Source organism: Marmota monax, unplaced genomic scaffold (assembly GCF_021218885.2).
Source record: "Marmota monax isolate L192 unplaced genomic scaffold, Marmota_monax_Labrador192_F-V1.1 WCK01_AAM20220418_F8-fsc00109, whole genome shotgun sequence".
NCBI lineage: Eukaryota > Metazoa > Chordata > Mammalia > Rodentia > Sciuridae > Marmota > Marmota monax.
The window spans coordinates 3,295,588-3,321,946 of record NW_026695229.1 but is presented as its reverse complement, the minus strand read 5'-3'; the positions used below and the strand labels follow the sequence as shown (position 1 = coordinate 3,321,946).

Below are 26,359 nucleotides of genomic sequence, written 5' to 3'. Positions count from 1 at the left end.
AAGAAAAGAGCCCTTATGGACTCTACATTACTGGAACACGTTGATGTCTCTACAGGTACAGTGTTTCCTCCAGACTTCTATCTTCAGTTTAGAAAAACAAACTCACTGATAATTAAACCCATGTTATGATCAAAAGAATTCCTTTATTTTACAAGTTTTTCATAAGGCTATAGTGACTTTCACTACCTGATCTGCTATCATCTACCCCACTCTCTCTAACCCCATCCCTCACCCTTTCTCTTACTTACCCACCTACAGGCAGGTCTTCTACGCCACTCCTTAACCTTCCACCATGCACCTCTATCTTGAATGCTCCTCCCAGATGTCTTCCAGTCTCCTGCTCTCATTTTCTGCAGGCTTCTGATCATATGTCACTTTATCAGACAGGTCCTCCTAACCAACCTAAATGCAAAAGCCCCAGCTGCACTCCCAACTTCTGGCACTCTTCTTTTCCCTTCCCTGCATTATTGTTCAATAACTTAATTGGTCTGTTTCATTCACTTCTCTATCCCTATGTTAGCTAGCGAAAGTGCTGCCACATAGTAAGTGCTCAGTAAATACTGACTTAGCAAATAAACAAAAATACCACTTTAGGGAAGTAATTTGATATTGTGATATTTGGAAAAGATATGAACTTCTGAGTCTCATTTCTAACTATTTACTATGTGCCTGTACTTAGGAATAACCTCCCTAAACTTCAGAATTTTCACCTGCAAAGTGGGAAACATAATAACAATATTAATATTTATCTGGCCTGTACTTAGCATCCACCAAATGCTGGTTCCTCTCCTTCTTTTCTCCCTGCTTCCTCTTTGTGATTAGGAGCTAATTGTTGTTTTGTTTTTAATGAAACAAACTTATAGTAATTCACAAGTTCTGAGGTGGCTGTGAAATAAGAGAAACAACATGCACAACAAGACCAGAAGTTCGGGGTAAGCAGACCCCTAAGCAAACTCATTCCCAGCAACAGTGAACACGGAGTGTGCCTGTGTTTGAAAACTGATGGCTAGATACGTGGCACAAAAAGAATGCCTGCTTTCTTGCAGGTGCTGTCACCTGACAGGGAGCCTAGATAGAGATGTCAGGGGTGGCTTCATGGAGATGTAGAACTGGCCTTTCAGGCGGGACTGTGCTTCACAGAACGCTTGGTCTGGGAAGTATTCCAGAGAAGAAACAAAAGAAACCAAATAGGAGTGTGGCTGGAGCAGGGCCTTTTTATGGAAGCAGATTAGGAGAAAAGCAGGCAGGAAAGATGATATGAGATGTGGAAAACCCTGGATATCAGACCAAAGAGACCACATTTAATCTCATAATTTGTAGAAAATGGCTAAAGGTTTTGAATACTAGAAAAAAACCTAAAATCATAGAAAGAAAATGATAAATTTCAATACATTAGCAAAGACTTCTGAAAGCCAAGCAATAAGCAGCACTAATGAATCCAGTGACAATCTGTTCAAAAAAGCAAATGATGAAATAATAAATGAGAAGGAATCAATTCCCTAATCTCCCCTGGTCATCACTGTTTGATCCACCAGAGAGGAGAAGAGACTTGAGCTGAAGAGACTCAGAAAATGGCAAGTCATAAGACAGCACCAAAAAATGTCAACAAACCAGTCGAAGAGAGCATGAACCTGGCCTCCAAACAGACTGCTGTATTTTAACAGCAGTATCTGTGATGATGCGCTTTCCCTACCCAATTTCCTCCCTTCAGACTAACCCCATCTCCTTCCATGTACTGTGACTACTTGATCTTCTTGAGTCTGATAGAAATATAACAGACCTTAAGAGTTCAAAAATGCTGAGACTCCCATTTCTGTGTGTACAAAAGTGCAAAGAAGGCGACAGACTAATTCACCCCAAAGAGGAAGAATAAAAATCTGTAATGCATCCTGCTAAAAGTCTTTGCACAATGAAATTTTATAACAGAATTTAGCAAGGAATAAAAGTTTGAGGACATAGGAAACCAATGACTTAACTCTGTGGTTCCTGAAGCTATCAAAGTGCTGGCAACTAAATAATGGGAGGATACTTATATCTGCCTAGTTTTTATATTTTTCTTGGGATCTGCTCTTCTCACAGCGTGGACATAATTTATTTAGACTATCAAAGAGCTTTTGATAAGATTCTCACAAGTGCCTATTATTGAAACTTGGTAACCATGGTGTGAAAGGAAAAAGTCATATTAATGAATTAAATGAATTTAAAATGCTTAAGAGGCAAAGAGGCAAAAGGCTGAAATAAATGGCCAATTCTCATGTAGAGAAAGGTTAATCATTGAGGGCTCTGGGGCTTTGCGGTAGAATCAGAATCGTATTTAACTAATGATCAAGAAAGGGGCCACAATTCTCATTCCCCTGTTCTGTGGGTATCAATCTCACACACAGAGTCCCCATTGACATGAAGATCATTTGGCACATAGAGGATAGGCTGTGTAGAGAAATGTTTAAAATCCAGAAAGAGACAATCAGCAAATGAATATTAACTCATAATTTCATGTACAAATCACAAAATATAAAGGGAACAACAAAAAGCAACATTAGCACAATTATATTTTCTTAGAACTTTGATAGATATTACATAGAAATAAGTAGGCCTTTTCAAAAGACAGGATATGATATTTGAACAAAAAGGCCTAATTTATTTGTATGATTAAAACAAATTTTCAATATGGAAGAACTCTTCATATGGGCATTTTGGATCTGAAAAATCCACAAAGACTGTGTCTATGGATTGAGAAGTTTAGAAGCAAATGAAAGTGAAACTTTTATGATACAGTAGGAATTATTACTTTGGGGTTTAGGGTTCCCCCCCCCGGAAGCAAAGTCAATACAAAAGCATAACCTGACATGAATGGATAATTTGGAAATTAAGCACTGTAATTAAATAACATTAATCTTTTATGACTCATAACTCAATCTGGTATTTTCAATGGCCCAGAATCATCATCTTGATTCACACAGTGATTCAGAAAAACCATTAAACTCCTGGTTTTCCCTCTGTTTGCCAAGTTTTCTGTATCTGTTAGATGAGAATAATAAAACTTACCTCAGACAATGATTATAAGGGATAAAAGTGATAATGTATGGAGCATTTAACACAATAAAAAACCAAAATAATATTACATTATTATTGTTGTTATTATTATGTATGATATACTAAATCCAAACAGTTATAGGCCACAGAGAGGAAACCTGATTCAAGTCATTGTGACTTATTTATATCATTATGACTAAGTACTGAATAAAACATTTAAATACTTTCAAATGTCTTTGAACAACAGAGAAAACCATAGCTTTAAAATAGCTTTCCATTAACCCAATTTTGGGAAGTGGAAGAGAATTACAAACCAATCTCACTAAGCACAAAAGACTCCAGAAAAACACCAAATAAATTATTATTGCATATTAATTCTTAAATGTATATGTGCTAGATCCAAGCTTACCGTGCAGATAGTATTTTAATAAGCTCTTTTCTATTCTCCACTCGAAGATGGTTGGTTTTATACTTGGAATCATCAATCAACTCAGGCAAATTCAAGATCTAAAAGGGAAAAATATTTGCAAAGTATTTCATGTACCTGTAAATCCTACTGGATCCTAGTGACCGGCTCTAATTTAGTAATAGATGAAATTTTCAACGTGGAAAAACCTCTCATGTGTTCATTCAGATCCAAAAACCCACAAAGAGAAGTTTAGAGTGTTATGAAAGTGTCCCTTCCAAGACCATTCCTTTCTGATCTTTATAACTCTCAACAAGGGGATATGGAAGAAACAATCACACAATTAGGATGGGTCATGCCAATGAATAGGTTTGTCATTTACAAGAAGGTTTCACTACATTTATGCCTACAATGAGAGCATAGAAAAAGTTTTCAGACCTCCATAATATCTTGTACTCATATATGAGATTATGAGAAGAGTTATCAGATCCGCAAAAAGTCTTATCTGAACAAAATATGGAGAGAGGTTCAAAATCAGATAAAACTGACCTAATTTTATGAACCAAAATCCTAAGTACATGCCTGCCCTTACATGAAGCCCACAATCAACATATCTTATAGGTACCTTCACTTATTTGTTCCACATGTAAATAAAATAATATTATCTGTCCCAATAGTACTATCCAGGATGTTGTACAAAGTGCTAAAATAAAGGGAAAGCCATACATTTGCCCAAATGCTAACCATTAAAATGACATCAAATTAAAAGATCTTCTTGCTATAGGAGTGACACTACTTTTCTTTAGTATGTCTCCCTGAAGGAATACCGACTAGAAATGCTTTTATATACTTCCTCTTTTGCTGCTTCTCACTAAAGGGAAAATCTATCTTGCAAATCCCTTTGGACATCTTGCAATTTTAACAAGACCATAATGAAAGTACCAAGTGGATTTGGAATGAAAAAGACGTTTTGAAAAGAATGTGTGGAGGCAGGGTTTGGCGGTTGTGTTGGAAAGTCAGAAGGCGCATTTATGGGTTGGGGGCAGGCCATGTGGCATACAGAAAACTTCACTGCCTTTATTATGTATTTGCTTTCAATATAAACATTTTTTTTTTTAATTTTTTATTGTGGGTTGTTCAAAACATTACAAATTTCTTGACATATCATATTCCACACTTTGATTCTAGTGGGTTATGAACTCCCACCTTCACCCCATACACAGATTGCAGATTCACATCAGTTACACATCCATTGATTTACAAATTGCCATACTAGTGTCTGTTGTGCTCCGCTGCCTTTAATGGTTTCATTTGTTTCCCACAGTTTAAATAAAATCAATCCATTAATCATCTTACAAAGGAGAGAGAAGTGAAGAAGATTCCCTGGAGCAAAGAGACCATCTCAATGGTGTAATTCCTCTTTCACATGTTCCACTTACTCGTTTCCCTTAGGGAATGATATAGACAGCGTTACTCTCCCAGATTTTAAAAATGGCCACACCAAATACAGTGCTTTTGCTAGAAACCTCACTATCAGCACATCTGATCCCAGGATGGTCTCAAGGCTTGTCCAGTGGTCAGAAAGCCTCCCCAATTGGGAGTTCAGAAGTCATTTAAAGAAAAAACAAGTGCCTTCAAAAAATCATAGGTAAAATTTATAAGTCTGGCCTCACCCAGAATACACCATAGCTACATAAAAATGTACAGAGTGACTACATGCAAGGGAGACTGAGGTGCCCACATGTCCTCTGTATTTGACTTTTTGAACCTCTTTTCTCTTTTAAAGTTGGTGTGAAATGGTGGGTCAAAGTAATTGTCCTTCTGTCTGCAGCTATGCTGGCCAATGTTCAAAATGTTTCTAGACAGACATCTTCAGGGGCTGTGATCACATACATTCTTCAGGGGCTTGAAAAAAAGTGCTGCCTGGGATAAAATGAAACTGTCTATGAAAAAATGCTTAACTACTGAGCTCTAAATAAATGTGAACTATTGCAGCTAAGCAATGTTTCCCTTAAAAGAAATGATAAAGAGATATAATTGTTCAAAAAAGAGAGGGAAGAAAAAGAAGACTGGCTCCATAAAAATAGTAAAACATGATAGCTGAAACGGCAAAGAACTCTAGTGCTCCCATCACCTGATGACACAAATAGCTGACAACAGCCTCCTTATGACAGCCTCAAAGGCTCCACAGAGCAGAGTCAGTTACCCCTGACATCACCTTCTACCATATTTTCCCCCTAGGTTCCTCACTGCAACAGTGCTAGCTTCTTGCTGGAACAGGAATATGTCTACCATATGTGGGCCTCAGGACTTTTAACAGTCAACTACCTCCTTGGCTGGAACATCTTCCATCAGACATTCAGTTGGCTAACTCTTTCTTTTATTAAATCTGCTCAAACCTTAACTTCCCACTCTTTTGGAGGGGTTGGTAGGTTCTGGGGATTGAACCTAAGGGTGCTTTACCACTGAGCTACATCCCTAGTCCATTTTTATTTTTTGAGGAAGGGTCTCCTAAGTTGCTTAGGATCTCTCTAAGTTGCTGAGGCTGGCCTCAAAATTGTGATCCTCCTCCCTCAACCTCCTCAGTCACTGGGACTACAGGTTGTGACACCACACCTGGCTGTTGTTTTTTGTTTGTTTCTCCTATCTTTTCTGACAACATCTGTCTTTTCATTGGTGTGGTTAAGTCATTCACATTTAATGTTGTAATTGATACTTTGAGGTTACTATTGGAATTTATTATTTTTTTCATTCTTTTGTTTTCCCTTTCCTATCCAGAAAGATAGAAATTTTTTGAAAATTTTTAGTATTACATTTATCAATTTTGATTTTGGTTACTATTTTCTTCTATACAGATGTTCAATAATTGATTTAGAGTAAAAAAGGGCTACTGTTACTCTATCTGTTGTTCAGCCTGAATAATTTTTATGGATTTATTTCCCAAATCCTTGATTATTTTCTCTGTCATCTCCAGTAAAGTATTATTTATTTTCTTAGTTATTGTCCTTTTCAGTTCTAGAATTTCCTTCTTTTTTCATATCTTCTATTTCTTTCTAAACAATTCTACTTTTCCATTTATTTCAACAGTGTCTATAAAGCTTGTTAGAGCATTTTTATAATAGCTGTTTTAAAGTCTTCATGAGTTAATTCCAACATCTGTGTTATTTATTGATTGTCTTTTGTCATGCAAGTTCTGGTTCTTCATATGCTGAATAATTTTGGACTGTATCTTGGATGTTTTGAATATTGTGTCAGGAGTCCCTGGGTCTTGTTTGAATCCTACAGAGCATTTTTTTATTTAAACTTTATTTATTTTTATTTTTTTGCTTTTATGTGGTGTTGAGGACCAAACCCAGTGCCACACCAGTGCAAAGCAAGCACTCTACCACTGAGCCACAATCCCAGGCCCTATAGAACATTTTTGATGTTTTTGTTTTCTGCAAACAACTGACCTGGTTAGGTCCAAGCTACAAGTTCCCAACTACCTTCTATGTGTTCGGTTCTAATGTTGGTTCAGTTTCAAAGTCTTTGCAGTGTTATTTGAATGTGTCCTACATATGCCTCACTTAACAGTCCATCACACTACAACTGGGGCAGTCATCTATTGTCAACCCTGTTCTCAAGATGTTTGGTATGCTAATTAGAATCAGACCGGTGCATGTGCAGCTCAGGGGTGAGCCCAGGAGTTCAGAAACAACTTCAAGGATTGCTTTTCAAAGATCTTCACTCTTTGCAATCTCTCCAGAACTTTCCAGTTCCCTGGGGCTTCCCATTAGTTACCCCACTCTCAAGCATACTTCCAGGGAAGAAAAGCTAAGCAGTGGAAAAATAGAGAAAAAAGCAATAAAGATTCATCCCTTCTTTAGGACCTCAGTTAAGCAATGAAGATGAAATTTCCTGCCACTTACAGGATTACTCAAGGGCTGGGCATGAGAAAGTGGGGAGGGAAAAAAACAGGACTTCCACACTCTTACATTAGAGCTTACTTTTCAGGTTCCTTGCACCAGAAATAAAGAGCATCTCTGGATCTTAGCTTTGGTGCCTGGCATCCACTTTACAGCTTCAGGCTCCACTGTATTCATATAATGGAAAAACTGGTAAATTTACTGCCAGTTTAGAAGTACTCTAAATTCTGAGGTTCTTACTCAATTCTCCTACTGTTCACTTTTCAGAATCCTCAGATACTCCATGCGTTCTGCATAGGTTTTATCACTGTGCTGGGTGGAAGAGTAGGGAGAAGAGTACTTACTGGATCCTCCCTAGAATCACAATCTCCCATCCAATTTTGATAGAGACCATTTATAAGTGCATACTATGAGCCAGGATTGTACTGTTTTACTTACCTAATCAAACTCTTAAGAAACCATTCAAGTTATTGTAGTTATGTGTTTTAGTCTACATTTTATACATGGAGAAACGGAAGCTTAGGTAAGATTCAGTACCTTGCCAGAGGTTACCTGACTAGTAACAAGATTTACAGTAGGCCTTAAGAATTATGCTAGAGTGTCCTCAGACCACCTACCCCAAAATCAACTACAGTGCTTGTTAAAATTGAAGTTCCCTGTGACCCACATCAGACACACTAAATCAAGTCTTTGAGAATGGGCCTCCAGGAGATTCTTATGCATACTAAAGTTGAGAACCAATGCATATTGCCTCCAATAAAAGAAGCCTTCAGTCTAAATGATTTTTAAAAGGATGTCAATATACTTCAAATAGAAATACCCATTAGTGTTGGCATCAATCAGCTTAAAATAGCTTACATATGCTCACTTTCCCTACCCTTCTGTATCATGTTAAGGGACATAAAATAAAATTTGTTACAAACCAAGGTTCATTTTATACACAGCAAGACATTCTGACAGCCAAGTCTTGAACCAATGTTCTTGCTCCATTCCAACCCCTGACCCTAAGAGTTCCCTAATGGAAACCCTCCTCAAAATGTATTAATCAACCAGTATATCAAATTCTATTTTGGAAAGAGAAGGGATAAGTAAATCCCATTCATTCATCACAAACAATGCTGCCACATTTCTCCCCAGGAGGTACAGCTGTCTGAAACTTTCTTCCTGATGAAACTTACTTATAAAAAGAACAATTTTTATAGGCTCATTGTCAAAAACAATCAGCAAAAACAATGAAGGGGACCTCACCTTCTATAAGGACAGTTTGAGCAATGAATCCCTCATCAATAGGTATATTTGAATTAAAAATACTTAACTATAGTCACTAAAAATGACTGGGAGAATAAGAGAACTTTGCATCCAAGTAGGAAAACAGGACTTTTCTTTGGTAAGAATATTTTTAGGACAGGTTTACATGTAAGCATATAACTGGCTCTGAAGATTGAGAAGACCAAATTGCAGCACTCACTCAAGATGCCTAGTAAATTATGTAAATAACACTAAAATCCCATACACACAAAATTATTCTTCAGAGGACCTCAAAGAGTTTTTGTAGACATCTCCTTAATGGTTCAAAGAGGGATTATCATTTCTGATTCACATATGGGAAAATTAAGGTGTGCCATTCTCCCAGGCCTCTGATGGCCTTTAAAAAAAAAAAAAAACTATATAGTTACACACCATACCAATAAGTCATAACTTTAGTACTAACAATTATGGCAAATATTCTGCTTTAAAATGAAAATCTTTTTTGAAATGTTCTTACAAATATTTATAAAGAAGTTCAAAAGTTTCAAATTGATCAACAGTAATGAATCAAAAATTAAAAGTATTCAGTATCGTTATTTTCAACAGTGAAGAATATGTCAACCAGTCCTCCTCCCCACCTTTTTTTTCCTTTCCTTTTTAATTTTTTTTTTTTTTAGAGAGAGAGAAAACTCCAAAACATATGGCCCAGGAAGAAAATCTGTACTTGTTTAGAGCAATGAACCAGCTTTTACATCTCTGCAGTTAGAGTACGCAAATGACTTCACAGGCAAGGACTTCCGTATGTTTCATATTTTTAACATTGACCATTCATAATAAAGATTCTTTGATCCCAGATCAAATGTTTGAATCAATTTTCTCTACACTTACTGAGTCACCATTATATAAAAGCTCCCTTCCTTCCCACCTCAGATGTGCCAGCCCTTTCTACAGTCGGAACTATCTCCATTTGTCACCTTTACTGTGGTACTTCCCACCACTTTGCTGTGGTTTTTAGCTCTGCTCATTAACCTCATATAAAAGAGGTGCAGTAATAAATACTTTTTGTACATAATAAATTTACTATAATAAATAAGTTTCCTCCAAGGAACTCACAGGCATCTTTTAAAAAGCTGAAAGCTCACAATAATGTGGTTAGCAAAAAAACTAATCCTCCAATCAGAAGAAAATTCTCAATAAGTAAAGCCTTTTCTTTTTCTACATCCAAGAAAAAGAAAAAGAAAACTGGAAAAAGTAAACTCATATCTAATGTCTTAAGTAAAAACAAAGGACAAAAGTTCTAGATATATATAATAAAACATTTTTTAAATGTCTAGGCAATGTTTAAAATTTAGAATATCCCTACCATGTTATTTTAAATGATTCCAAGGCCTTTTTTTCAGGCCTTGGTTAGGAACAACATTCTAATACAACCTTAATTTATAAAATCTTTAAACATAAATTTTGATAAAAGATACTCTAAGCAAAGGTTAATTTTTGAAAAAGTTTGAAATTTTTTAATGATGAACAAAATAAATTTGGGAGTGTTTAACTATATATGGACCTAATTAAACCTGATATTTGAAGGAAGGAAGGAAGGAAGAAGGGAGAGAGAAAGGGAGGCAGAAAAAGGAAAGAAGGAAGACAGTAAGAAAAAAAAAGGAAGGAAAGAAGAGAGCGAAGGAGGGGAAAAGTAAACTGATATCTAAGGTCTTAAATAAAAACAAAAGACCTAGGAGAAGGAAGGAGGGGAGGAAAATTCCCATTGTTAAATATTGCTTTAAAATTCATTTTCTTTTCTTCCCCTTTTAATATTGACTAATAGATATATAAAGTTTGAGAACAATTTAAGCTAACTTCTTCATTTCAAAATCCAACTGAATGTTATAATTTTAAAAAATTGTGTGCTAATTCAAATCCAGTCATTATCATGTATGATAAGTTTGAAAATGGTATATTTTTAGGTACTAATGTACGGGGTTCTAACTTGGTTATTGACTTAGCATCATTGTGCTAGGCAAAACTAAACTTGCCCTAACTTTGCACAAAATGAATTATTGCATATATCATCTACTCATCCCAGTGATTATGGATTACCTTGCACACAGTAGCAAACTGTTGGTCATTTCCTGCTCCAACTACAAAATAGCCATCCTTGGTTTTAAAAGCCTAAAAGAGAAAAACATATGTAAATATATGTTTACATGTTGAAAAGACCATAAAAGTTGATTTTTAGGATCTAAGAAATCTATATAGATTTGCTCTAAAACAATGTCATTAATTAATTCAATATCGACTACCTTGTACCTTTTTCTCTTACATTAGCATACCTGTTTTTATTGAGAATTTTCAAAATACTTCCTAGATCTTCCACTATGACAATATCGGGGGAAAAGTGACTCAAAAATTAAGAAAATGCTAGTTTATTATTATAACTCATGAAATTCATATCTTGTAATATGGATTAAAAGCTTTATGTTTTGTTTCCATTTTTTCTTGTAGGGCAGAGAACACTATAGAGCAAAAGGCACTGTTTGCTACAAGTGTAAGAATAGATGGATAAAAGAAAGGAACAAAAGAAAGAATGAAGGAGGTGAGGAAAGAGGAAAGAAGGAAGGTTGAGTGAGCTGTGGACGTATAAGTGACTGAAACCCATGACACCCATGGCCCCAAACCATTTGAAGATCCTTCCCATGCTCCCTCCTTCTCCACCCTTCTCCAGTTAGGATCACAGTGCAGCAGGAGGACCCAAATTTTACCCTCAGAAGGCCTCATTCAAATTTCCCAAAGTAAATTAACTCTGAATTTCCTTTCTTTCTATGTAAAATTTGCTCTGTATTTTCACCTACATTTTCTTCACTTGCTTCTGCTTCTGAGAACAATGATGTCTAACTCTATGGTAGAAGTTACTCCTATGTTAATAAACATAGTGCTACATTCACCCACATTCTCAGAGACTGAATCCCTGTCTTCTGCCTACAGGTAGGCTCCAGTTTCCAGGAAAATATCACTAACAGCAACCATTTTTCATCAATCCCGACATCCTTCTCAAGCTGTCTTGAATTTTTCTTCCTTCCCTCCATCTCTTGATGACATAAAAGCACAGCCTACCTGCCTATGCTTGCTCACCAACACCATGCTGCAGTGTCCTTTGGCATCAAGAGTCTTTATACTATCACCATACTGAAGCTATGCTTCTTTGACTCCCCTGCATTATTTGGTATAATTAACCATCCTCTACTTCAGGATCCTGTCTTAGCTGTAGACTTTATCCAGACTCATCTCCTATCTCTTTGATCTGTCTTCCCTATGCACCTTTTAGAGGATTTTCTTCTCTTAAGTCTTCAGCATTCCTTAAGCATCTGTCTTTGGTCTTTTTACTTCTCTTGCTTCTTATGATAGTTACTCACCACATATGACTATTAAATTTAAACAAACTAAAATTAAATTAGTGAATCACAAAAGACCAAATTCTATTTAGATGAAAAGTTCAAAATAGGAGAATCCATGGAGTTGGGGGTGTGGGGAGTTGCAGCTGCCTAGAGCTGGGGAAGTTGGGGGAAAATGGGAGCAATTGCTATGAGTACCAGGTTTCTTGCTAGAGTAATGAAAATGTTCAAAAATTGATTGTGGTGATAACTGCACAACTTTGCATATAGTAAAATATCAATGAATTATATGTACAATACAATACAATAGAATTCAATTATATCTCAATAAAGCTGTTATTTAAAATATTAAATTAACAATTCAGACTCACAGTCACACCAACTACATGTCAAGCATTCAATATCTGCATGTGGCTAATGGATTAGAAAGCACAGGTATAGAACATTTCCATCATAGAAAGTTCTGGTGTACAGTGATGGTAGATTGTATTTTTTTCTCTTCTAATCTTCCTACAAGGCCTAACATGATATCTAAAGAATATAAGCAATTAATAAATAGTTTGTAAGTATAAGCAATCAATCAAATAATTAATTCCAGATAACAAAATTGTGGCTAAAATAGATTTCATGCAAAACCTATGAGATTTTATTCTACTCACATTCTTGCTTGATTTGGTAAGGAATGCTATTAAGAAGATATCATGTGAACTATTGTAAGCATTTTCCCTTGTCCACAAGGGCAAAAGCAAAGTTAGTGTCCATGCACTAGTGTTTCTAAAGCTACAGAAGGGAATCTTGCAATAGAACTGTGGGTGAGGTGCAAAGAAGATTTCAGCTGAGATGTCTCAATGAGTTATTGATAAGTATGAAGTTACACAGGTTTTTTGCTGTTTGTAATCAGAAGGAAACAAGGGGAGAGGATAAGTAAATGTGAAGTAACCACATATGCTGATAAGTATAACACAAACAAAGGTTTACAAAACGTTGGATCAGTAACATATTTTATAAGTTAATGTTTGGAAGGTGTTAATTTCCTTTTAATAAATGAAGAAATTCCTGTTTATTCCTTCAGTCTCTAACATATCATGAAGTATATCTTTATCAATATAAACATTTTAAAATTTTAAGGAGACAACTACTTGATTATCAATTGAGAAGTAAAAACTGACTAGCAGCTGAGCCACCAGATTATTATCAGACTTAAGGATTATCAAATAGATCTTATAACTACTAAGGTATGATTGTGTATTCTTTAAAATTTTCTTCCCTATACTTATTATTTCACCAGTGTTTATTTAATAAATGTATTTTATACGCAAACTTAAAAATAACACACTATCATTATAGAAAATCAGGCAAGTATAGAGAAAATACAGAGGAAATAAATTACCCATAACACCATCACCCAGAAGAATTACCTGCAAGTAGACTTCTTTCTAGTCTCTTTGTGTTCACTTTTATGTAATTAGTATTTCACTATAGATAAGTTAATAATCTTCATTTTTTATTTAAGATCCTCTCACAAGCATATTTGAATGTTATTATTTTTAATGATAAAAAATATATACTTTAAAATTTGCTAACACATTCTCAGTTCATTTAAACTGGAGGATATTTTTATTTTGTTTTTTTCTCACATTGGACCCCATATCATGCAGTTAATATTACTAATAAAAATAATTTTAATTTCATAACAAAACTCTGAAATGAAATATCTACTTCATATCTTTTAAAATAGATCTTTATACCAATAAAACAATATAATAAAAATGAAATAGCAAAAATGAATCCAGATCTACTATTTATGCAACCCGGATGATATCAGGCAAGTTACCTAATTTCAGAGCCTCAATTTTTTCTTCTAAAAGGTAAGAATGATCAGTACTTACTTTTAGAATTATTATAATGGCTATTGATTAAAAGCACATTCATTTGTGTATTTAAAAATACTTTTTAAACATAATTTATGATGTGTTAGATATTAGGTACAATGGGTACAAAATGATAAGCTAAATACCTATGGTCCATCACAGAAAACTTACATTTCAATAAAATGACAGACATTGGTCAACACTCACACAAATAATTACAAGCAGAGACAGGTACTAGAAAGGGAAAGTACAGGCCACAACGGGGATCTGACAATACGTGGGCCTAATTATCTCAGTTGAAGGCTGAGAAATCGGAAAGATTCTCTATAAGAGTGATCTTTGAGCTGAGGTACTAAGTAAGCATTAATTAGGTAAGAACTGGGAGAAATGTCATTGCTGACAGAAGAAACTATGTGTGCAAAGGACCTGTGGTGGAAAGAAGCAATAAGCCATAAGAGAATATGGGGGAAAACAGCAAATTGAAGGCTATAGAAATAGGCAAGGAGCTATATGAAGTCCAAGATCATGTGAAATAATTTATCATAAAACTAATGGGAAGGCACTAAAAGGCTTAAATAATTGTGTTTGCATTTGAGAAAACTTTCTGGTTGTGATGTAACAACATATTGGAGGATAAGATTAGACTTGAATAGACCAATTAAGAGGCAAAAATGATAATGGCAAAAGATGATGTCGTCTTAGATTATGGGCCATGATGACACAGATGGAAGAAAATAGATTCAATAAATATTTAAGTGGTAAAACCTATTGGAGTTGGTAATGGATTGAATATGACGATTAAGAGTTAAAGGATAAGGGAAAGGAAGGTCTCATAGTTCACACTTAGGTTTTTAAGAAGCTTTTGAGATCCCGTTGGAAATTTCACCTGAGTAGGACTTGGGGACCTGATAAAAGTCTGAACTATAGATAAAAATTCACTCTTTTGCTTATAATCTATGACTGAATTCAATATAAAAGTGAGATTATTTAGGAAGAGTTTAGACTTCAGAGTAGGGGGAAAAAAGGTGAGAAATCTGAAGACCACCCCATCTGAAGTCTAGACAGACAGAATAGGAACAGCCAGAGAGCAGGGTGAGGATTGAAGAAGGCCTGCAAGGTGGGTTTCAAGAGCTGGCATTATGATGACAACTGAATGAAGTCTGGAGTGGGTTGAGGATCTAATTAACAGTTAAACAAACCGAGTAGGTGAAAACATCTGAGAAGGTGGGTGATGAACAGGAGGAACAAGCAAGGACTGAGAGCACAGCAGAAGCACAGATGCAGAGGCAGGTTCCCATGAGGGTTGGGTGGAGGGAAGCTGAGGAAGTTCCACTGGATTCTTCTTCTACTTTATGAAACAAGGGGTAAGGTCACTAACTGAGGGTAGCGACAGGAAGATATGCAACTGGAAGACTGTAAAGAGTTCTGAGGTGTCAGACTGAGGGACAGTAAAGTGACCAGAGAAACGCTATTGAAAGCTAAAGTGCAGAGAGCCCCAGCTGAATGATTTTCTCTACCATCTCCTAGTTACCCAAAGAATAAAGGCATGTTTACATTCACTGGGTGTAGGGTTTTGCCAGATAGATATGAAAGAAAAGGACAGGTATAGGAAAATTATAAAACTAGCCAGAATATTATTGAGCAGTAGAGCCATGGACTATCTAAGGAAGAAGGTGGTAAAGAAAGGAGGCACAGACAGGGCAAAGAGAGCAGCATCAGCTGATAAGGAATCCCAGTGAAATCTATGAAAAAGAAAGAACAATATGAAGAGTTGAACAAGAAAGGGAGAAGAACAGGAGATAAAGATGGTTAGAACACAAAAGGTTTCATTCTGTGATTACAGAAATCGGTTTCAGGTTATGACTAGAGAGTCTCAGTGTGCAGTACATAAAATGGTTGCTGACATGAAGTGGGGCTATATAATGGATACATCATCATCATTAAGTAATTACTAAAAAAACTAAGACCTGCATGAAAGGAACTCCCAGTGCATTCTAAGCCCTTTCATCCTGGCACTCAGGGCCTCACCAACTCTGATTCTCCTCCCTCCCTAGGATGCCTTGGTCTTCACACCAGGCAAGACAAACAACAAGATGCCAAGCACGCACACACCATGGGCAAATTTTCCATCAGAGAGAGAGCTCAAACCCAAAGCACCTAAATTGGGCACAAACATTCAGGGCTGGGTTGTTCCTCTTGTAAGGAATTCAAGCCTTAGGAGGAAGGAAACAATTACTTCTGTGTGAATTGATGGGGTTAGCAGGCAACACAGGCAAATGTCTACAGTTTTAAAAGGATAGGTCAAAACCAAGCCTTTCATCACAGGAGAACAGGTTTTATTTTTCCTGATGAAAGAAATCCTTCTTGATATTTACGGGTGACAAATCTACTGGTAAGGAGACCAAATGAAAGCAAGATGGTCTTTATGGTCTAGTCATGATAAAACTCCTTCCTGGTAGAGGCAGGAGAGTTTCTGCAAGGCTGAGAAGGTTGACTATAGTACAAGGATTAGGTGTCCCAACGAAACTGACAAGCATCCTAAACAAATTGGGAGACATGTAAAGCAAAAGGAAATGGGAGATCAGAGATTATATCCTTTAGTTAGTGCCGTTTCAGAAGTAAGTCATGATCACACCTAAGGTTGGGAGTAAAGGTATAAAACACAGGGGTAGAGAACACTGAGCAGATCTGAGGCAAAGAAAGAAGGATCAATCTAGAATTTACGTTGCTCTTGGAAGTCAGTAGTCCTTCCCAGAAATTGCTTTCTGAGTTTTTAGGCTTACTAGGCTAGTGTAATGATGTGCTAATTATTAAGCTGACTACAGATGAAAATCCAGAAGAACTTTTAGAAGCCCCATATTGGCTCAATATAAATATAATCAAATGGAAAAAGGAAAAATGTACAATTGGACCTTCCTATGTTATCTTCTTAACCTACCATATCTGTACATCTAGTGTTTTCTCTGGTATAAATGCAGTGCCTACAGTTGGTAGGGTGTCTACTTCAGAAACAAGAGCGCAAACTCCAAGCCTTCCTGGGGCTACTTACTTTTCAACAAGATTTTCTTCCACAAAAGGTAACCATTGCTAAAGGACTTCATCATCCACTGGAAAAAGACATTCCAGGAAGTTTGACTCACTGCCATGAGAATGTTTTCTGGAATGTCAAGCAGTTGACTTCGGGGTCTGTGCTAGTACATCGTGACAATTATAGAGCACTATTTCCTACCACTAACAGTTCAGTTCACCTTATGGTGCTGGAGCTGGCTGAGCCAGATGGCAATGAGGCACAGACTGCTTACAAATCAAGAACAGTGTCATCGATCGGACAGAATGATGCAGCAAATGGTAAATGAGCCCAGGAGTCTCCAATTTCACCTACTATCAATTTGGTTTTGTCAGTACATTTTTTTTAGATGGAATAAACCATTTTGAGAACTCATTACTAAATGTAAGCTCTCATCTTGAATTACATAATTCTAGAGTAACCTTGAAAGCAATATTATATACTGATTTCCTGCCCCAGATCCAGGCTAGGATTTGCCAATTCCATAGGAACTTTGAATGTTCAAAGGTATTTTTGAGGTTCTTCAAGATAATTAAATTCACTTCAAATCAAACAGATATAGAATTTTCATTCTGTTTCTGGCACTGGATGTAGAAGTAATGGCAAAGAGGGAAATGGGAAACTTATATTCTTCACAAGTTGTCAATGAATGTTATTTTTCTTATAGTCCTTTGTGAGGAAAGTCTGCTCTATTCAAGAAGGCAGTCATAATGAATCTGGACACAATGTAAAATGGTACATGAGGTTTTTCTTCCTGAAAAGTATGGGCCAGAAACTGATTTTGATGATTCTGATCTGATTACATTATAATGAATTTTAAGCCAGATTATTTGGAATAGCCTACCCAAAACACCCACTCTTTATGGAAAGTAACCAAAAATACTATATAGGAGTCCATAGTGATTTTTCAGTAACACTCCAAGATAAAAATTTCCTGGCGTATCAAGTTTTCTTAAAGTTCTCTTTGTTGTATCTCAAACATATTACAACACAGTTCCATGAGTTATGTGCCATACATGAAAATATCATTTCTGACAATGAGCCTACATTTACCTCAGACTAGTGACAAGCATGAATTGAGCAGAACTTTAGTCAAACTGCCATCACATTTCACTACCTTCAAGCAAAAAATCAAGCTAGAAAAAGATATCTGCTATAGTTAGAATAAGAATATTCTAAAGTAGTTTTTAGAGTGGATTGCCAATAAGGTTTTCCAAGCACATCTTAATTCTATCATATCTCAGAATTTGTCAATGACAAAATATATGACATGCACAGTAAGACAGGGATTAATGAGAGGCCTGATATTAAACCTGCCCACTAGACCTGAAGAGGTACTGGGATACAGGCCCATCTGACAGCATAAATTCAACCAAGTGTGGAAAATTCGAATAAGCTTTGTTCAGGAAAGCAGTCAGCAAGACAAAGTATAGGGGAATGAATAAGAAATTTGATATAACAACTCTTGAAAGTCCCAGAGCAGGCAGTTGACCCATGAAATGTCTAACTAGTGGCTGCAGGGTCCCCGCTGTGAGGATGAGGCTCAGAAACTTGGCTCCAAATTCACATACAAGGTATTGAGATAGCAAGGTAAAGGATAGAAGGGCAGAAATAAGGCATCTAACTCAGTCAGAAACTCAGAGAATATATCAAAAGCAAAATCCCAAGCCTTTGAAAATGGCATATGAGACCGTGATCTCTGATGCGTGTAGGAGTCTGGATAGCAGATAAGAGCAACATAAAAGTCTAACATGCTAGCCTATTGTAGTTTCACCAGCATCTAGGACAATATCTGCTATGTAACAAGAGCTTAGTACAGGTCATTAAATTAACATCAATGTATGAATCCAACCTAGGCAGTTCAACAAATGTTAGACAATATACAAAAGGCTTTAGAGCAAAATTGGGAAGCATGAAATAGAGGAGAAGAGGAAGTATCAGTGACTCAAAGTTAGGGACCAACTGAGAATGGCAAACACACTGAGAACAGATTCCCATAAAAAAACTCCCTTTCTCATGGATGATCACCCATGCTTAAGGGTGAAGATAAGTTAAAAGGAAATGGTGAATGTTTCTCTTAGGTGTTCTAGGTGTCCCATAGTTGGAGCAATGATTACCTCAGTCCTGCTTAGACTGTATTTCTTATTCTTTTTACCATGGTCAAAATTAAGCCTTGACTCATACAGGATCAGCCTTAGTACCACCTCTAGAAAACACCCCAGATAGCTACTACCAGGTAATTGGACATAACACTGGAAGTCATTGCCATCAAAATATAAATGCATTCTGGTATAGGGGCCTAAAATCTAAATATCCAGACTCAAACACCTCTGAGCTTAGTGAACCACAGGAAGTGGAAGTAGCTACTCAACTCTTTCAGTGGAGAATGGATGCTTTGGGGAGGGCCCTGCTAAACCATGGAAGCAGGTGAAAGGTAGTCCTTAAAGAATAACAAAATATATAAAGTATATCAACTCCAGAAAGCTCCATCTGGGAAATTACATAGACATTTCTAACTGAGGAATGTGATGGAAAAAATGGAAGGCATCTGACAGGACCTTGATGAGAGTGTCATGTTCCAGGATCTGGGCTCAATCTCTAAAAGAATCTTTCCTTATCCTGGGTGACCAGTCATGGAAGTCTAACTCAGACCACCTAATGTATATATGAGATCAAGGTAGATACCAGAATAATGAATTGCTATAGTTAGAAAAAAAATGAATTGTATAATTAGAAAGATCTATATTAAGAGCCAAAACACTGAAAGACAATAGAACTACTGAATATTCTCTTTGGTAACTTAATATTCAGAAAGTAAAATGATCAGAGTTTAGCACAGTTTTATTACTTCCTTTCTCAAGTCCTCATGAATGTGGATACTAAGTTAAACCTGAATCTGCCAATAGAAAGATCAATAGGCCCTTCCATGTATGAATTTAAGAAGGAAAAACAGGCCCAGGCTTAGTCTATGGAGAAATCATGCTCAATTTCTATGGCATTAATGTCTCAAAATATACCTCAACCAACTCCAGATTACAAAGCTCTCACAAGAAAAAAAAAGATGCATTCTGATATTATTCTGTACACACTTACATTTCAATCATTGCTTACCCAATTATTTCTATAAACCTTCACTAATCAAAAATATAGAGATTTTGCAGTGTTATAAAACCTTAAGCATTCCACAGCAGGGCTGTCTTCCATCTTCAGAAGACCTTCAATGAGCCAGAAGTCAACACCATTCAAAATCAGCAAGTTTAGACTGTTGTTTCTGCCCATTAAAAGAGGTATTTTATTTTTAATCCAAACAAGTCTCTGTATAGTTCACTCTTACTGAAAATACTTTTTAATCACTTGAGGTCATATAAAATAAGCCATCTCCTCCAATATCCAGAATATACAAAAAAATTAAAAAAATACACACACACACACACAAAAAAAAAAAACCCACCAATAACCTAATCAATAAAAGGTCAAAAGAACTAAACAGAAACTTCTCAAAAGAGTAAGCACAAATTGCTAACAAACATATGAAAAAATGTTCAACATCTCCAGCAATCAGGGAAATGCACATCAAAACTACACTAAGGTTTTATCTCAGTCTAGTCAGAATGGCAATGACAGAGAATATGAACAACAATAAATGCTGGTGAGGATGTAGGGGGAAAATACCCTTGTACATTGTTGGTAGGACTGAAGACTAGTACAAACACTTTGGAAAGCAGTGGAGATTCCTCAAAAAACTAGGGATGGAACCACCATATGATCCAGGTATCCTACTTCATGGTATTTTCCCAAAAGATTTTAAATTGGCATACTATAGCAACACAGACATATCAGTGTAAATAACAGCATAATTCACAATAGATAAATTATGAAATCAACCCAAATGCCTGTCAATAGATAAATGTGTTAAGAAATTGTATATTGTAGGTATATACAACAGAGTTCTACTCTACCATTAAAAAAAAGAATGAAATTATGGCATTTGCAGGATGGAAATAAAGAATATTATGCTAAGTGAAATAAACCAAACTCAGAAACTCAAAGGTTGAATATTTTCTCTCATATGCAGAAGCTGTAGTACTTAAAATAAAGGAAAGGGGATGGGAGGATAGGATAAGAAAACGAAGCAATCAAATATAAATTAATAGACAAGCAAAAGTAAGTCAAATAGAGTAGAGAAAGGAGAATGGGAGAGGGGAGATAGGATGGGAGCGAAAAAGGAGAAGAAAAAGTGGGGAGATCAAGAACTGAAATTTATTTACATGTATGACTTGATTGGGATGAACCCAACTACTATGTATAACTATAGAGCACTAATAAAAATAAATAAATTAAAAATTAAAAAATCAAAAAATAAATTAAGACATTTTTCTGAAAGATTCCAGGATGGAAGCCCACAATAGGGGGGCTAAAAGTATAAATAAAAGGTATGAACTTGAGAAAGAGTTTTTTTTCTTCCAAGAATGACACATTTTAAGTTTTAAGGGAAACATATATATTCATACACCTAAACATACATCAAATGCTAAAAAAAGAATTGTTAGGTTGAAGAGGATAATTGGGCTTAAACTATGAGGAGCACCAAATGCCTAGCTAAGATATTTGTATTTATTTGATAGATAGCAAGTGATGATAATAATGATGCCCTTGAAATAATCTATACCATCTAAAACATGATTATTAATTTATTTTACATGAGAGGTATCTGAAGGCCTGTGACTTGTCTAGGTAGTGTCACACTGCTAAGTGAACTGAGATTCAAATTCAGCTCTCTCTGACTTCAAAATAAATGCCATTTTTGCTTTAACTAGTATGGATGCTGTACTCTGTTGTATTGCCTCTTTCAGTGATTACTTTAAAAAAATCTGAGTCATTAATATCTCCATGTCTTCTCTACTGAAAAGAGACTGACCACCTGGAATTATGCTGCTAGCTATTGTTTATTGAGTGGTTACTCTGTGTGCCAGATACAATGCTAAATTAATCTGATTATCTTGCTTAATGACCAGTACAACCTTCAAATGTATATATTATTATAAATTTATTATATTCAGGAAACAGGCACACTGAAAAATAAGCAACATCCTTAAGCATTTGTTTGCTCAATTTCCCTAGAGTTAAGGTGCTATTACTTTTCTAACTGAATCTGCGGCCCCACTCCTTGGAAATCTACATGCTGCTTGGCTTTCTGGGTCAAACTGACATCCTGGATACCTGTTATCCCAACATACCTGAGAATAACCTGACATCCTGGATAACTATTATCCAAACATATCATAATATGTGGTGTACAACTCCATCCAGGTAATTTCACAAGGGACAACCTCTGCTGTTAAGTAAAGATCCTGAGCACCAGCCCCTACTACTTTTTCCTTTCATCTGTACTCTAAGAGTCACTTTGCAGTACCCAAATGCCACCTCTCCCTATGCTAAAGAACCTTGAGTTTTGTCTAGATCCAATTTTTATATCTTTTCCCTAAATGTTCTGGGCTTGGAGACAAAAGACCAGGATTCCTCCACTAACTTACTGTATGGCCTTGGGCAAATCACTTAAACTTGTCAGATCATAGTTTCCTCGTGTATAAATTTAGGATGTTAGACTACTCCCTTCCAGCTATAAAATTCTGTGATTTTAAGATCAAACATGAAATCCTGATACGAAGATTACAATAAAACAGTGTAAAAGAAAATGGCCTGGTCTAGAAGACCTTTCTTATTTTATTATGAGAGTTTGGAGCTATTTTATACATGTTTACATACACTTAGAGACATTTAAAATGAGGACATTTTACAAGGTAAGAAACAAGAAAGCCCTCACACATGATATTTAAAACGTGGCTCCACAGTCCACAACACCTTCATCATGTATAAATAGAACATAGCATTTACAACCACTTACACTGTAATATATTTCTTTTGGCTGAGACGTAATGTTCAACTACATGACTCTCTGAGAACACTGACTTTTTTCTTTATGTTTGAATAAAGTAATGTTATTTTGTAAAGATATAGGGTCCTTGGGCACTCAATCTAATTATTACTGTTTTTTTTGTTGTAAATGATTATAATGGCTCTCATTCATTGAGCACCTCCTATTGGTAATTTACATACATAATCTCATTCTTTCCAAAAGCCTTAAAATATGTGTAACTATACTCATAAGAAAATCAGTCCTCAAAGAAGACACTAGCTTAGCTAAACAACCATTAAATAAGAAACCAGGATGAAAACCCAAGCCTGTCAAATTCTGTTCTGCCATTCTGCCCTGAAACAACTTAAAATAAATCTACTCATTTATTTAATAATAATAGTAATGATGTTTATTGAATACTTACTATATGCAATAATTCTTTTATGCCTTATCAGTTAGACACTATTGTAATCTTCATTTTATAGGCATTTTATAGTTATAGAAACATTAACCTGTACAGAGTTAAATTTACACAAACCATTAACTACAAATCACCTAAAATCTGGTAGAAGCTTGATATCTAGAAGAAAAGCACCCATTTCTTCAAGTTTCATATATTGATATCTAGGATGATCCAACTGATAAGGCAATTTTATAAAGTTTCAAATAAATCAGGATATTGTTCTACTCCCATTGCTTTCCACACAACTAAATATACATCATGTATGTATGAAAAGAAATAATTCCCCAAGATTATGCATACTCTAGTACTCCTCTATTTCAAATGCTTCCATTTCCCACATCTTGCTTTCTTTTCCAAAATTAAATAGGTCAATTTCTCTGCCCAAACCTGTGAAGCCAATGATGATGGTGGTGGTGGTGGTGATGAAGATGATGATGATGAAGAATCTTTCAAATGATCAACTCAGACTCAAGTGTTTCTATTATTTGATACTATCATACCATGGCATACTTTATGAATTAAATGTCAAAAATAATTTATGAGGGAAATTGTGATAGACTGACTACTTCAGGATCCTAAACTTGGTATTTTTTCTTATTGAAAGTGATTATAAATAGTCTGTCACCAGCCCAAAGAGAGACACATAACAAATATTTTGTTAAAAAAATGAGAAAAACTTGAAAATGGGGAGCAAAAATAATATATGGCCAGTTATAAAACATTTTAAATATCATAAAGTTTATGATAAACCTTAATTCCAAATAAACCCCTTGATGTTGTAAACATACACTATGTTGTAGTGTTTAAAAAATTTATACACAGAATCAAATTCTCCATTGCAACATTAATTTTCCATTACCTTTTCAATAGTGTCCTATGAAAACAAACATATAGAAGATGGATACTTTGTGATAGCAATACATTGGAGCCAGTGTAATGAGGCTTATGTCAATGTTTCCATTTAAGCTACTCTTTTTCAGCAGGTTAATGACTGAACCATAAAAATGCGATTAAGTGAAATCTGGCAAGTGTGTTCTTAGTAAGAAACATATTTAAAAACTGAAAATATACTAAAAGCACTGGCTGACCACTGGAAGATTTTTTAAAATTACTTTTAGGAACAGGTACCATACGGAAAGTTATATAAAAGCTTTTGGCAACTGGATTTATAAATATATTTTGGAAGTCTGTTGCCAAATAAATTTAGTCAAACCATTTTCTATAAAATAGTAGGAACCTAGACAGGTTGCAAAGCACCTTCTTATTGAATACAATACACATCCCAACAGTAACATTAAAATCGTTAACAATGAAATACTATCCAGCAATAAAAATGAATCAACTATTGAAAAAAGCATTAACTCATCAGAGAATTTAGGAGTCCAGGTATTATTGTGATATACCAAAGAGTAATGATAAAATTAAATGTGAAACTAGACTTGATTTAAAATTATACCTCTGATAATTGTGAACAAGGTCAGGAATATGGAAGAGGGTCAAGACTTGAAGACACATGGGTTAAGGTATCAACTATGCCAGATGCAAGTTGGCACGACCCAGACAAGCTATTTAGCTTCACTATGCCTCAGATATCTCATTTTTAAACTGATAATAAAATAATGTACACATCTCATAGGTCCCTTTATTTAAAACAATTGAGCATTTACTGAAACAAACAGCAGCAAACTAGTCTTTGTGGAACTTTCTTCATTTAAATACAAATTTAAGTATTCTTATATCATGAAAATTTCTCAAAATAAAATATTAGTGATTCTTAGTAATTATATGGCTTACGGAGGATACTTGCTTTTTGATAACTGGTTAATTATCTAAAATGGCAAGAATGAAGAATAGAAAATCATCTCAAATTATGTTAATTAACTACTATAACAAAAATCTTCTTAAGTTAAATGTAATAAATCAGCAAGGCTACCCAAACCTCCTGATAATTAATCCAATAAACATTCATTGAGCACCTACTCTATTTAAGGAAGAAGCTCAGGGGGTGTAGCACTTGCCTAGCATGCACAAGGTCCTGGGCTCAATCCCTAGCACCACTAAAAAAAAAAAAAAAGCCCAAGGTCACATTGAACACAGATTGACTGAAATATCTTAAAAGGGGTAACAACTACAAGTTTAGAAGTCTGGTCTGAAGAACAAAGAATAGAGCACACAAGATAGCCAGAAATATTTTTAGTTGTAACAAGGGATTCAAAGATGAAAATAATGCTAAACATGAAGGTATAGATTAAACTGTGAAAGGACCAAGAAATTTTTTTATACATGATTCTGTGGAGAATATGTTGAAAATTTTTCCAAAAAAATTAAACAAACTAATATGTATGGTAAACTTTTAGCACAAGTGTTTTCTTCATACCAACCACTCAAAAAGCTAGTAAATTAAAACTGGTTTATTAAAAATTCTAAACACATACTAACACAATACTATACCAACACATAAACATAGGACCACACAACACATTTCTACCCAACTCCTACCACATTGCTTTTAGTTTATATTATAAATTTAAGATTGATTTAGAAGCATTTAAATCTATTGCAATTCTCTTTCATGGGATTTCTGAGAACAAAATAAACAAACAATAACAACAACAACAAAAGGTGTAAATAGTGCCTTAGGACACCCAGGCATGGTCTTGATCTGGGGGGGGGGGGAGGTGGGGGGGAATGTCACAAATGGTAATTACTACAAGTCCAATGTGAGATGCCAGAACACCAAACAATCCTAAGCAGCCAAAGGAGAGAACTGGGCAAGAAGAAACCAAAGTGCAAGGTCAAAGTTCTTCTCTGCAAAGTGTTCAGGAGGACCTGGTATTATCTATGAGTGTGCCACAATTCAGGATTAGTGCACAGTCCTAGGAATGATGCCAAGTATAAGTTAATGTATAGTCCTAGAAATGGTGACAAGTCTCAGCCTAATGTTTGTAGTCATGTCCCAAGCTGACCTGACAAACAACTCTTGACCTCATTAGCCATGTCCCATCTCCCAATGGAAGGCTGTCACTGCATCATACATTCTCATTTCCAGCAACCAAACACTTA

General features: G+C 35.5%; 1 protein-coding gene across 7 annotated transcripts in view; it reads right to left on the bottom strand.

The window, feature by feature from the left end:
* Sugct (succinyl-CoA:glutarate-CoA transferase) overlaps positions 1–26,359 on the bottom strand; it is a 724,801-nt gene that overhangs the window by 403,734 nt on the left and 294,708 nt on the right. For all 7 annotated transcript variants that reach the window (XR_009226097.1, XM_046437777.2, XM_046437775.2 and 4 more), the window contains 2 exons: positions 10,687–10,758; positions 3,443–3,540 (listed from right to left, as the gene is read on the bottom strand). Coding sequence is in view for 6 of the 7 variants with exons in the window: in XM_046437777.2 (XP_046293733.1) it covers positions 3,443–3,540; positions 10,687–10,758 (170 nt within the window). In the remaining variant the exon portion in view is untranslated. The remainder of the gene's footprint in view (positions 1–3,442; positions 3,541–10,686; positions 10,759–26,359) is intronic.